The 13,590-nt window shown below is 34.1% G+C and overlaps 1 protein-coding gene across 1 annotated transcript in view; it reads left to right on the top strand.

The window, feature by feature from the left end:
* The window catches only part of RAB28 (RAB28, member RAS oncogene family), a gene marked incomplete at its 5' end in the record, with an annotated part of 57,717 nt that extends 45,315 nt beyond the window's left edge, over window positions 1-12,402 (top strand). The window contains 3 exons of the mRNA XM_010083031.1: window positions 1,879-1,982; window positions 4,789-4,866; window positions 12,199-12,402. Coding sequence (XP_010081333.1) covers window positions 1,879-1,982; window positions 4,789-4,866; window positions 12,199-12,291 — 275 coding nt within the window. The remainder of the gene's footprint in view (window positions 1-1,878; window positions 1,983-4,788; window positions 4,867-12,198) is intronic.
* Window positions 12,403-13,590: the final 1,188 nt, after the last annotated feature.

Here is a 13,590-nt window from a genome sequence, read left to right as displayed (position 1 = left end):
GTTTGAGACAGTTTGTAACTTATGAGCTTGTCTTTATGGACTTACGTAACCATATAATGGTATTTTAGAGGGATACAGTATAAATGCCATCCATTTATTTATTTTTATTGTAATTGTGTGTAGGTTTTTGGAGTTTGGGTATGGTCGAAGAAATACAGTGAATTAAATTTGGAGGTGGGATTAAGGTTCCTTTAAGACCTCGTCAAATAAAAATAAAGAAAATATTTATTTTTCCCTAAAGAATAATCTCACTCTTGTGTTTTCCAAGCTGCACTTGAAGCTAATATGTGAAGAGTAAAAATAATAGTTAATAATGATATGGTTTAGGCAGTATGCTGTATTTTATTCTTAAAAGCATTTCAACAGAGCCTCTCTTCTGGTAGTTATTTTTCAGAGAAAAACGTTAAGTAGCTGTTATTCAGAATGCATGAGTATTTAACAAAACTGTTATTGACTTTGGGTTTTATCTTAGTAAGTGTATTTTTTTCTTCCTATTTTTTATCAAACTATATATTCTACATTCAGTATTATGAAAAACTGTACTACAAACAGTGTTAATAGCTTAGTATTTTAGTCCTTCACAAATTCATGCCTGTGGTAACTGGATGATTTTAGGCCTGTTCTTATAAACAAGGCCTTACTGATGTGCAAGGAACAGTAATATGTGACAAAAACTCCACATTAACCAAGGTAAGCAGTATAAATGGGGTGTAGGAATCCCCTGGTAGACTAAAAATCTACAAGAGAAAATCTCCAGAGCCTACAAATTAACGACCTCCAATATCATTTTAAAATAAAGCCTTTTATGTAGTAGGAGAGCATTTTTTTCAGCTGATAATCAAATGACACTATTATGCAGGCTTACTAGATTTGCAAATTTACAAGTTTTTACAAGTCAGTTGGGTCCCTTCCTCAGGAAATCAGTTTAAGTTTTTTTTTCCTGTATTGACTCAAAGAGCCTGGTTGTCCTTAAATCCTTCTGAATATATTTGCCTTATAATTTGACGGCATTGAGTCAACACCCTTATAGGAACTGTAATGCAATAAAAAGAGAAACTGTTCAATATAGTTTCCAGTTACCTTAGGATCAGATTTGGAGAAACTGGAATGTACACAATAAAACCTGTGCAAGACTTGAGTTCCATGTTGTTTTGGAAGCAACCAGTGCTTTTCAGCATAACATGTAATTTCAAAGCTTTGCTCTGCTTCCAGTGGTTGTAAAATGATAAAAATGGAAATGTGTGTGTCTCTTGAAATATGCATTTTACTGTTTTTAGTTTTTTGAACCATACCTTTGTGGAATTGAAAGCTTCATATACAAGTAACTAAGTGTCGGTGGTTTTAGTCTGTTCATTATTTTATTATAGTGAATGTTTTTGCTCTACCGTGTCCTGCAATAAAGTTCTTTATGACTCCTTTACATTTTTTACTCAAAAAAAAATGTGGATTCAGATGTGCTTGGTGAACTCTAATTTGTAAAATTCTTTAGATTACACTGGAGTCTCCAATATGCATAATGCTTGCAAACAGAATGTGTAAAATTTAGTTCTGTCTCAGGTTTTTGTATGTAATTAGCAGTAATGTTACAAATTGTGTGTATTCAGAAATAATTTTTTCCTTTATTTCAGATAAGAATTTGTTGCATTTGACCATACAGTTTTAATTGTGGTTTAATTTCTAGTTTTTCAAATAAATTTAACCTGATGTAATTCATTATTTTTATTTTGGCAAATGATTATAAAAAGGAAGAAACTTGCATTTGCATACACCTGTAAAGGAAAAGATTACATTTGATGTGTTTCCAATGAATAATTTCTAAGATAGGTAGCTAAATGGGCTTAATTGTAGTAATTTTTCCTTTCTTCAACTTATTCTTAGTTGACTTGGAGCATATGCGCACAGTGAAAGTTGACAAGCACCAGCGATTTTGTCAGGAAAACAATTTCAGTAGCCATTTCGTGTCAGCCAAGACAGGAGATTCTGTAAGTATCCTTGTAGATGTCTTTTTTTATTTTTTTTTTTAAAGATGCAGCAGTTTTATTGTACTTCACATATCAAACCATTGAGAACTTTGTCTGCTGTGGGTCCTTTTTGACCTTTTTGACCTTTTAACTGATTTGCAGTTCGAGGTATAGATTTTAAGATGGAAATGGTCTAACTTATATATCGGCATGAGAACTGAGACCAGCTGGATCTCTGCTGTCAGCTTGTAGTTATATGTATTCCTTAGTTCCAGGTGGAGTCCCATGTATAGACCATCCATATAGAAACTTCCAACAGTTGATAATGTCCCAAGGACCTGTTGCAATTAAAGTTTTATAATATGGGTCCTGAGCCATGAGAGACACTTTTTCTGCAGGTCCGTTGAAATTTGAACATTCTGGTATTTGTAGTGCTTTGCAGAGCACATTTTTGAACAATCTTTTGTCTCTGATCTAACTGGGTTATTTGTTTTAGTTGGAAGCATATGGAAGGAAAGGTTCCTTTTCAGTTGACTGTATCAGTCAAATTAAGTCACATTGTATTGTTGTGCTTGATTTCTCTCACATGCCTAATGACTTTATCATTCCCATAAAACAGTCCTCTATCTGTCTCCTTAATGTTACTTATGACAACATAATTTACTTTCCTTTTATGTTATTGAATGGTAAGACCATGTTCAATTATATGGAAGTATAATTCTGCAGCACAAATAGAATTACTCATTGTTTTAAGATCTTTCATGAAACTTCTACAATGGACTGTCTAATTTTATAAGATAATAGTTTTTCTGTAAAGTCTAACAGTACTGCTGTTAAAAATGCAGTGAGTCCAGATTCTCCTTATAGTTTGTGTTAAATCTTTGGCATGAATTTTTGTTTAAAGTGTGAAAATTTGGGCTTTTTATGCTAGAAACAGAAGAAAAAGTTTATAATACTTCACCAGTGAAGTGCTCATCTGATAAAATGTATTCCTTTCTCAAGGAGATAACCTTTTTGTGGGATTTGGTAATAGGAAGAAAGAGCAGTCCTTTTTATAAGGTTAATATATTTAACATTACAAATCATGAAGGAATCTTTATTACGTCTTTTCAATTGATTCGTGAATTACAGCAGTGTCCCACTGTATATACTGATTGTACTTTTTTAAAAACAAAAGTAAATCTGAACATAACTTGAAGCATTAACCAAAAATCTCTGTTTAAATTTATCTACTAATAGAAGAAGGTATAGAGTATGGTTTACAGTAGTTAATTTTTAGTTTCAATATAGACTTGAATTAACCCTTTCACTGTTACTGCACACTGGCCTCTGAAAATCTTCATGTATTTGGGTAGTTGTGCAGCAAAAACAGGGTGTTTACCCCAGACAGTGATTTAAGAAGAGGCCATCCATTGCTACCGTGGATGTAGACTAGAGTAGTCTTAAATACTCAGTGAAGATAAATGAGGTCATTTGTTTTGTTTACCTCAGATCTTTCCAACAGACTCATTTGCAGAAGATAATTTTATGTATATAGAAAAGCCAAAAAGTTTACCCAGGGGAGAAGAAATTTAACGGAAGATTTAGTATAGCTAAGTATCTTACTGCCCATCAAATTGCATAACTAGAGCACTGAACTCGTGCCTGATGCTTTGTGCACAAAGCATCCTCATGGAAGCTGATCTAGCCCAGTACACCTGAGAGCCTGGTGTGGGCTAAAGTAGGTCTCTGGAAAAGGTAAGCCTGTTCAGGATTTCCTTTCTTGCTGTGTGGATACTAGTAGAATAGACCAGTACTAGACCAAGTAGTTCAGGGAAAGCAAAATTATTTTGAAAGCTACCATGGTTTGTTGATTGTGCCACTAATTTGTTACTGGTTTCCATCTCATGTGTAAGAAGAGATTGTGTAAATGGTATTTTTTTCAATTTTCGTTGCAAATGACTAAAAACACTTACACAGGCTTTACCTTTTGGAGGTGGCAGCTGCATGATGAAAAGCAGTATTTGATAGTAGTTTAGATTGTGAGCTCAGTCGAAGAACTGAGTAGATAAAATATAACATGTAGCTTGACAATACCATTTTCAGCAGCAGAGCAAGTTTAGGCTGCTCCTCTTTTAACATCTGCTGTGTTCTTTAATCTCATTTAAAATGCAGCTGCCTAATGGTAAGATTGGTGGACTGGATTGAGATGAAGTTAAGGATTTATTTAAGACAGCATTGCCACCCAATGTCCAACCATGTCCAAGGCTGCTGCATGTCGTACAGTAACTTGCTTCTTTCCTAGATACTTCTGTTCAGTGTAACACCCCCAATGTTTTGTAAGACTTCAGAAGAAATGTATCATTGCTTGGCTTTCATATTGCTGATGTTTTTTAAACATGTGCAGTACAGATTTTGGTGATGTTGATGCACAGTACTGTTGTTCTCAATTTCAGAAACTGAGTTCTCTATTGCACAATACACTGGTGATATATTTTTGTGCTAAACATTAGTGAATACCCTTATTCATATTTTATAGTACTGAGAGTAGTATTTGAGAGGTGGTGTGTGTAAAAGCTTGTTTAAACTTAGGTCTCTGGAGGCAGAATATAAGAGTTGCTTAACAGTCCAACGTACTGTTCATTCCTTGTACCATTGTTGAGTTATTTACCCCAATTTTTAAACAAAATTGAATGTACCAGATGAGGTTATCTTCAGATCTGTTTTGCACAGGTCATAATTTTGTATATCTCATTGTTTACAGTTCAATAATGGTTTGATATATTTGAAAGAACGTCAAGGATGTCTGGTTTTAGTCATTTAAATGCAATTTAATTTTCTTCCATAGGTCTTCCTGTGTTTTCAGAGAATTGCTGCTGACATACTTGGCATTAAATTAAACAAAGCAGAACTGGAACAATCACAGGTGACTTTCCACAAATACATGGTTTTTCTTAGTATTTTATTTAGTATTGAAAAAATAATCTCATTGCAAATTAATAACTGTCCTTTACAGCAAGCTGCATCTGTTCTGAAGACAATTATTTTATTTCACAACAGCTTTTTTTTAAATATAAAAATTCTTGATTTATCCATCACATTAAACTTGCTGAAACAGGAAAATGTATGTTCAGAAAATTAAGAAAAAAACTTTAGTTTGAGAGCTGTTTGTTTAAAAACAGTACTTAAAATTGGTTTAGAAATTAAAACCTCTCTATATGTACGTGTATGCATTATATACATACATATATACATTAAATACTATACATTGATGTCAGATACAGTTTTAATGACAGTTGTTCTTTTTTAATTCTTTACATATTTAAAAATAAATTTCATTTTAGAACACTACAAATTTAAATGATAGAAGGCATAAGCTTCTCTGAGTGGAAATTTTCTAAATCAGTCTTCATCGTAGTCATACAGGAAAAAATACTATTTGTTAGTCAGAGAGTCAGGAATTCACTATGTCAAATTTTATGTTTGATTAATCTCAGATTTTAGTCTTCATTGTGTACCTGTGTAATATAGGACCTCCTTAGTGAGTGTATGCCTTGGTGAAGGAATATTGATTTTGAAAGATCACTATTCCCCATTTTATTCTGGTGTGCAAATGAAAAATGAATCCTGTTCTGATTCAGTAAACTCATTCTCACCAGCAGCTAAACATGTGAAATCATGCATTTGGGTAGCTATTATGGCTCTCTGGCATCTGCAATTATTTTTCTCACTGTACCGGTCTCAAATAATCTCCCCCTAAAGGAGCTGCATAGTTTCTGGCCTTGCATTTTGTGTTTTGTTCTGTGTGTTATGAGTGTTATCTTGGGGATTTTCTGCCATTTCCTCTGCAGTAAGAAAGAGGTGAGAGACGGGAGAATGTTTCCCAGCAATAGGTGCAAAGGTCATCAGGAAGGTTGTCCCCCATTCTTGTACGTTGGTTATCAGTGAGTTAGGGATGTGAATATAGTGATTTCACTGTGAACACATGGCAAAACCCTGTGTGTAGCAGGGCTTTGTTGCAGTTCATGCTGCTCAGTAATTGCTGTATGCAAAATGACTCTGATGAGAGCTAAAGATTTTTTTGCTATTTTTAAAAATTTGGACTGTAACTATATTCATTAAAATGTGAGTACTTGCTTAACTGTATCTACCAGAGTTGGAAGTCACTTAGTTTTTATCAGTGAAAGTTAGGATATCAGAAATGTGTTCATTGTTCAAATGAGCAAGCAAGCAAGAGGTTTTCTAATACAATCTCTTTTCTGTTACCACCTCCTTCTTCCTGGTTCCTGCTTCTGAAAATAATTTTCCTGCAGTAAGACTGTGTATATAGCTTTAAACCAAAAAGATTTTATACAGTTTCAGAAACCTCAAGAACAAAGATTATACTACTGAGGCAACCCTTACTATATAATGACATTTGAGATGTAAGCTTCTTTTAAATTTACTTACTGAACCAAAAGGTAGCTGTTCTAGTGGTGTAGTATGCCAGAACTGCTAGTTACTGATAGCATTAAACAAGTACCACAAAATACATCAACAAGTTTATTTAAAAAAAGAGGCAAAACATTTCATACCTGCAGCTTGGTCTCCTGCTTTTTGAAATATACAATAGATATGTGATTTATGAAAGTGTTTTGGCACAGCGGTGTTTGCAATCTGTGTTGAAGTGGTTAAGCAGAAAATTGTATTGCAAACAGTAAAATGGTAAAATATGCTTATAGTGCATACCTAACAAGCAAAGCTAAGGGGCTTTGAAAAGCTGTAATTTATAGGTAGAGAAATATTGAGTGTGTTTTTTTAATGATCTTTTACTACTAAGGCACTGTCCATCTATTGTTCTGAGCTCTATGATTATTTACATATAAAAAATATAGTTCTTTAATTTTTCTTTGGTTGTTTAGCTAGCACTGGAACATCAGGCTTAGACCTCTCTGTGCTTTGTGATGTTGTGTTCCAGTAACTCAGGTGTAAGCTTGTAGACAGATATGCAAATAATGTAAATTAAAAAGACAATATGATAAATGGGCTTACACACTAAATTGTAGCTTTCTAAAGAATGTCTCAGGTTGTTTCTAAAGAACGAACCTCTGTATATCCCTGACTCAAGAGTACCTAACTTTCTATGTCAAATTGGTATCAGCTTTAAGTGGGCTTATTCTTACTTGAGGAATACAATACTTGAGTATTCTAATTACAGTTTTTAATTTTCTTGAACAGATCAATGGAATATGCAATATGTGGATCAAAGTCGATATTATGCAAATTGCAGTCGCAATAGCCTATAAATAGTTAATAAGCATAAATTAAATACTCACTGTGGCCCACACATTACTGTTAAAGTGAATCCAAGCTGTAGTAATTAAAAAAAAGGTAAAAAAAACCCTGAAAAACCAAGAACAGCAACAAAAGAAGAAAAAATGAAGCAAAGCCAGTAAATGGACTTGGACAGAAAAGAAACTTCATTGTTGCCATTCAGGTACAGCAGAAGTTGCTATGTGGTGCTATGCTGTGCATGTAGCTAAAGAGTGAGAGCTGGAAAGCAACTGACTTTGCAATGTTCTGCTAATTGAGCACAGTTTCAATCTACTCTGAATAAGCAATAGTTCTTTGTTACCAGTAAAACTTTTGCTTCCTTTGAGAGTACTATTTCGAGTGGGCGGTAGGAATTGCCCCAATTTAAGTCAGTGAGAAACCAATGGGAATTGTATTGGAGTGGCTGTCTGTTAGCTATGTCTTGAGGTTCGTTGTTGTATGGAACCAAATACCTTGGTCACTTCTTAAGATACGAAAGGGAAAGTCTCTACATAAAACTGGAGAAGGAAAACTTTAACCTTCGTATCCTCAGGGAGATGAATAGAAGGACATTTCTTGAGAGAAATTTATTAGTCTGCAGTGGAAAGGCCTAATTGAAGTAAATGTGTAGATGCTGTTTCCCAAAAGCATGGAGCTGGTCTCTTGGCTGGAAGGAGGTGGTATTTGATGATGTTGCCATTACCAGGTTTCTGGTTTACCACAGACTGTTTTTGTGACAGGTACAGGTCCCTTAGTGTGGTGGTGTGTTGGGTGTGTTTTTGTTTTTTTTTTTTCCCTTTCTGTCTGTAAAATGGGCACAGGACTTCCTTAAATTGTGGAACAGTTATGTGACTGTGTTCCTTAAAATTTTTAGGCATTTAATACTCTAGCTGTTGGACTATAAAAGCAGATAGATGCATAGATAGAGGTATACTAGATAAATGCTATAAAGAAACAAAACTGATACAATAGTAGGTGTGACTCATCCTTACATCAGGAAGTATGCAGGTGTTGACTTGGATTTAATCTTTAAACAAAGAGTAAAATACATTTTAGTTTTTACAAATGTGCACTATTTACATGCTGGATTATATCTTTGAATTTTCCATATTTTGTGTAATGTGAGGTTTCCTCATTTTGAAAAATGAGAAGGTTGCTGCTTGAGTATGTTTGTCAGAGGATGTCAGATGTCTTCATTCTATCTAGCATTCTAACAAAGTATAAGATGAAATACTGAGTTTGTGTAAAATGCCAACAGTGAAATACTATATGGGAATTATATTTTATTATGTATTTCTTCATTATGACTGATAGTCTAATATTAAGAATACTCTTTAAAAATTTTTTCTAACACTTTTGATTTTATGCCTGAAGGTCGTATGTCTTGTGTTTAAAATCAATTATAACTGTGATAGTCACTAGGAAGATCTTAGAAGTGACTCATAGGTGATTAGAAATAAGTAACAGGAATCGCAAGCACGTTACTTTAACTTGTATGAATTTGTGGAGCTTGACTCATAACTTTTGATCTTAGATGACTGGCAGAACTGAAGAAGCTCTTGTGAAACGTGAATGGGGTTCTTGGTCTCCTTCAAATTAACAGTACAACTTCTATTAATTAACTGCAAGAACAAGCCTTAGAAATTGAATTATTTACCATGCATTGTTCTAGAAAACAGCTGCAGTAGTTTAAGATATTAATGCAACCCAAGCTATTTGTTACTGCCCTTTTGCTGGAATTTATCACTCCCACAGCAGAATCAGAAAATGGAAGGTGATCGTGTGCCTTGGTCACATCAGGGCGAAGTTGAGCAGCTGAGTTTAAGCTGCTGCTGAAAGTTGTTTTTAAGTGAAGCTGCCAGACTGTGCTGAAGCGGATGAGGTGCAAGGACATGTTACATTCCACCACCTCTCCTTTGGCATTGATCTCCAGCAGAGGAACAGGACAGACATTTGGGGGTGGTAAGTTTTTAAACTATCTCAGCTAGAGCTACTAAACCTTGTCTGTTAACACGCTGAGATGACTGTTAATCAAACCTTTGTTTGGACAAAACTGTGGTGAAACAAAGAGCTAGATTACTCATTATTTGTGACTGGAAAGTAGAGCATGTTTTCGAAGTGGAACAGTTCCAAAGTAAGAAAATTGCAGATTCTGACTTATTTTGAGTCCTCTAAATATTTGCCCTTTTAAATCACAAGGGTCTGATGAAATGTGAGGAAATAGCTCCTTTACTAATCAAGTGTTTTTCTTTCTATATTTTTTACTTTCAACTGTGGTGTAAAAACTGCATGGGGTACAGCTTTGTTCCTTGGCATTGGCAAGAGCTAGCATTTTTGTAAGTGATGTGTAGTTTTCTCTTTAAATGCCAGTTCAGCAAACTAGGGTATGTGTGCCAGCTTTGTACACTAAAATATTTGGCAGATAAGTCAGATCTGGAATTTGGTGCACCTGCACCAAGAAAGGTTGTTTCTCATTATTGACAGTGATTTGAATCATGGCAATGATATGCCTGATGTAGAAACTGATACAAAGAAGCCCAAGTTTTTAATTACCATGAAGTTAATAAAATGTTGCAGTGGTATTTTTTTTTACTCTTATTTAGATGAAATTCCTTTAGAAAATCCAGGTCATTTATGACAGTCAGTTTCTTGCTACAATATGCCTAAGCATGGGTCACTAACCTGCCTGTGTTTACAGGATGGGATTTAGACCAATGTTTTGAGGAACAATTAATTGCCTACTGATTGCAAGACCCCCCCTCCCCTCTTCAGCTCTAGTCAAAAGATTGGTATGAAGAAACTTGGTCCCGTGAGGTCAGATAACACTGTTCAATACTAAAACTCCTACTACTGCCTTACATGGGATTTTGTAACCTTTCACTTGATAACATCAGGCCAGGAGTCCAGTAAATCATGAATGTTGTCCACCAGATAAGATAATATGAATGTGATCAATTACACTCAGAAGAGTACATCAGCAACTAATAAATCCAGATCCTTTACTAGCCAATTCAATTATTGTTGCTTGTTTGACATATAGGTTTTGTTTACAGAGGTAATCTTCAATGTCTACTGTTTATATAAATTCATATAATCCGGTTTATATATTGCTTCCTTTGAAATAATGGTATTCATATATCCAATTTAATCTTGAAAATACATTGTGTAAAAATTGAAATATTGAAGAAAAAATATTAAACCATTTTAGGGTATCTTTAATAGCAGACCTACATCCTCTGTTAGTTATTTGCTGAAATTGTTCTATGAATTTTTATTTCCTTTGCATGAACACTGTATTCTTAGTGAGGAAAACTGTCAACAGTTTTGTTTGTCTTTAAGGGGAAAAATTAGAGCCTTTTATTTTTACATGAAGTAAAGAAAAATCAAAGTTTGCAGCACTTAGATGTGAAGTTGTTAATTCATGTCACTGTTTTTGATTATACATTTAGTTATAATACGATAGTTACGTAATGGAAAAGATGCATGTGTACATCTAATGCACTTATTGCAGTTGTTGATAGGAAGCTGACTGATGTAATACTTGAGTACCCTAGACTTAAAGGAATTAGGCCACTGTCATCTTTTCTTCCACTGGATCACCTTCCTTTTTATTCTGTCCCTTCTCTTGCTTTAATACACTTTTGTTGATTGCATGTATGGATATTTCACTTTGTTGCTTTGAAGGACATGTCCTTGAAGGAGCTTGAGAAGCAGCCCTGATGCTGGTAGTGATGCTTTTGGCTGAACGTGTTGCTCTTATATCAGCATAAGGCCTGAAAACAACTGCACTTTTGTTTTGCTTCTGCGTGGTCTTTTTATGTCATTCATTCATTCTTTTCAACTACTGATCAATCTTTCCATTTTTTTTCCTTCTCTTTTCTTTTTACATTCCTCTCCTTGCCCTCTATCCATTATGTTGATACATGATTAACAGCATGTTGTCAGGGCAGAACTAGTGAAATATCCTGAAGAAGATAACCAACGTCACAGCACTTCCAACTGCCAGAGCAAAATCTGCTCAATGCAGTAGTTCAGGTATTGATGGAAAACTTGGGTTTTTGTTTCAAAGCTGCATTGCTTTTACATGAAGTAACAACTGTTACAGTAAGTTCTATTGGAAAAATATATTTTGTATCTGCAAGCACTTGTAATACTTAACATATTAATTTGGAACTCTGTGTACAATTAAATGGTGTTTCTAATAACCAGACAATTCATAAAACTTTGAAATGCTTCATGTTACCATATTGGGAAGGTCCTTCAGTGCTGCATATTCAAAATGTTACATAGCTGCCTCAGATGGAAATGGATGCAAAACTGGAATCTCATTTCCTTCTCCTCATATAGGAGAGGCCAACAGTCTTATAAAATGCTTTGTAAATAGAATGGGTAGTATCTGTTGGATCTGTGTTAGAAAATAAATATTTATGGTATACAGTCAATTTTTATGTTAGGCAGACTGACTAAAGACCTAGATTATCAAAAGCTTTTTTGAAATATGGTTGTATTTGAAATTTGCTTTGAATTCTGTCCATATTTTCTTGTGAAGTGCTTGGAGTAAAGATGGAAAGACAAACTTCCATAAAATTTCCAATTACAATTTAGGCAGTTATTCCTAAATAATGCATACCATAGTCTTTTTAAACAAATATTGTTTTATTATTTCCATACAAAACAATTTTCCTGGAAGTAAAACTGTATTAATTGCTTTTGCAAAACAGTTATGTTCCTCTTGTAATGTTCTGAAAACCTACCAAGGCACTTCCTTCTATTTAGTGTGGATAAACTAGTGCTTAGAACAAGAATTAGCACCTGATTAGACTTTCTGTAAGGTAATGAAAAAAACCTTAGTGTCTGTCTTGCCTAATTTTCTTTACTTAATATTTAATAGTAAAATATCTGTTGAATGCTTTGCCAGAATGAAGATTATATTTTCTGATTGTTACTGTGTTTTCTTTTATAACAGAGGGTGGTGAAGGCAGATATTGTCAACTACAGTCAGGAGCCTGTGACAAGAACTGTTAATCCTCCTAGAAGCTCAATGTGTGCAGTTCAATGACCATGCTATTCTTCTCTGTTTTGATACCTTTGGCGGTCGTCCTACCTTGACACAGGCTCTGGGATTACCAGGAACTTTGTTTTAACAGTGACCATTGCAACAATGCAATTAGAGATTTCAAAAACCTGACAGACCATTGTACATTGAGAAGCAGCAGGAAGTTTTTTGACTAGCTGAAATTCAAACATGAGACCACACATTTGGAAAAACTAAGATCTACATTCTTTTAAATTATATTTAAATAAAGCAGTGTAATTGTGTTTATATATTTCCTCCTATCTATTTGACTGATATCAGAATAAAAATGGATGAATAAGTCCTGCATTCAAAATACTTTTAAAGACATCACCATGGAAGGCTATTTTGCCAAAGCATTTAAAAAATATTTTTCTCTTTTTTTTCACCTGTGATCTGAACTAACACTCAGCAAAATGTAAATTGGAAAAGCTATTGCTGGAATAATTTTAAGCACATAATATATTTTATCTAGGGATAATTTGGAAAGTATTTCATAAATATATATACATAGTGCAAAATGTAGAAATTGTATCCAGTAAGAAACAGTGCTTGAAATAAAGCTGTAATATAAAAATAGTTACTTTTCTGAAGTGTCAAGTTGTCCCTGTGGTTGCTCTGAAAAATGCTAGTGTTTTGGTGTATTTTTATTACCACATCAGCATTACTTCTTGCAGTAGTATATATGCTCATATGTCTTCATGAATATGGATGAATCTCAGTCAACAGTTTGGGCTGTAAATGTTGAGTGATATATTCAGCATGCATTAGAAACTGTTGATAGATCAATTAGGATCAGTCATTTTTAATAACTAACTGAATGACTTTTGGCCTGGTACTCTTTTCTTTCTAATTCAGAGTAAATGACAAAACACTGTCTGCTCTGTGATCATCACATTTTTCCTCTCCTCCTTTTATAGCAGTCTCTCCTAGACATGCAGATCTCTGCTGGCACATCTGAATAAAAAGCTAAGGAGATAAAAAAAAACTTAAGCCAGTTTCATTCCAAACTAGAAATCTTTTCCAGTTTTAAGTCTAGAATGTGTTTTCTTATAAAGTACAACAAAACATTTGGAGATTTAGAAAACTAATGAGGCTGAACGAAGGAAACCTTTATATCACAAGTGAAAATGATAAGGTCCTTCAAGTGAGTGTTCCTGTTAAGCTGTTCAAGCAAGTGCTTAATATTTGGAACTATTAAACTATTAATAGTTCAATTAAATAGTTCAACTACTTTAACTATTTTAAAAAAAAGATTGCAGATGGCAAAAATATGCTATTTGT

Source organism: Pterocles gutturalis, unplaced genomic scaffold, assembly GCF_000699245.1.
Source record: "Pterocles gutturalis isolate BGI_N339 unplaced genomic scaffold, ASM69924v1 scaffold14200, whole genome shotgun sequence".
Lineage (NCBI taxonomy): Eukaryota > Metazoa > Chordata > Aves > Pterocliformes > Pteroclidae > Pterocles > Pterocles gutturalis.
Note: the sequence above shows the minus strand (reverse complement) of the source record. Positions and strands in the feature narration are given on the sequence as shown.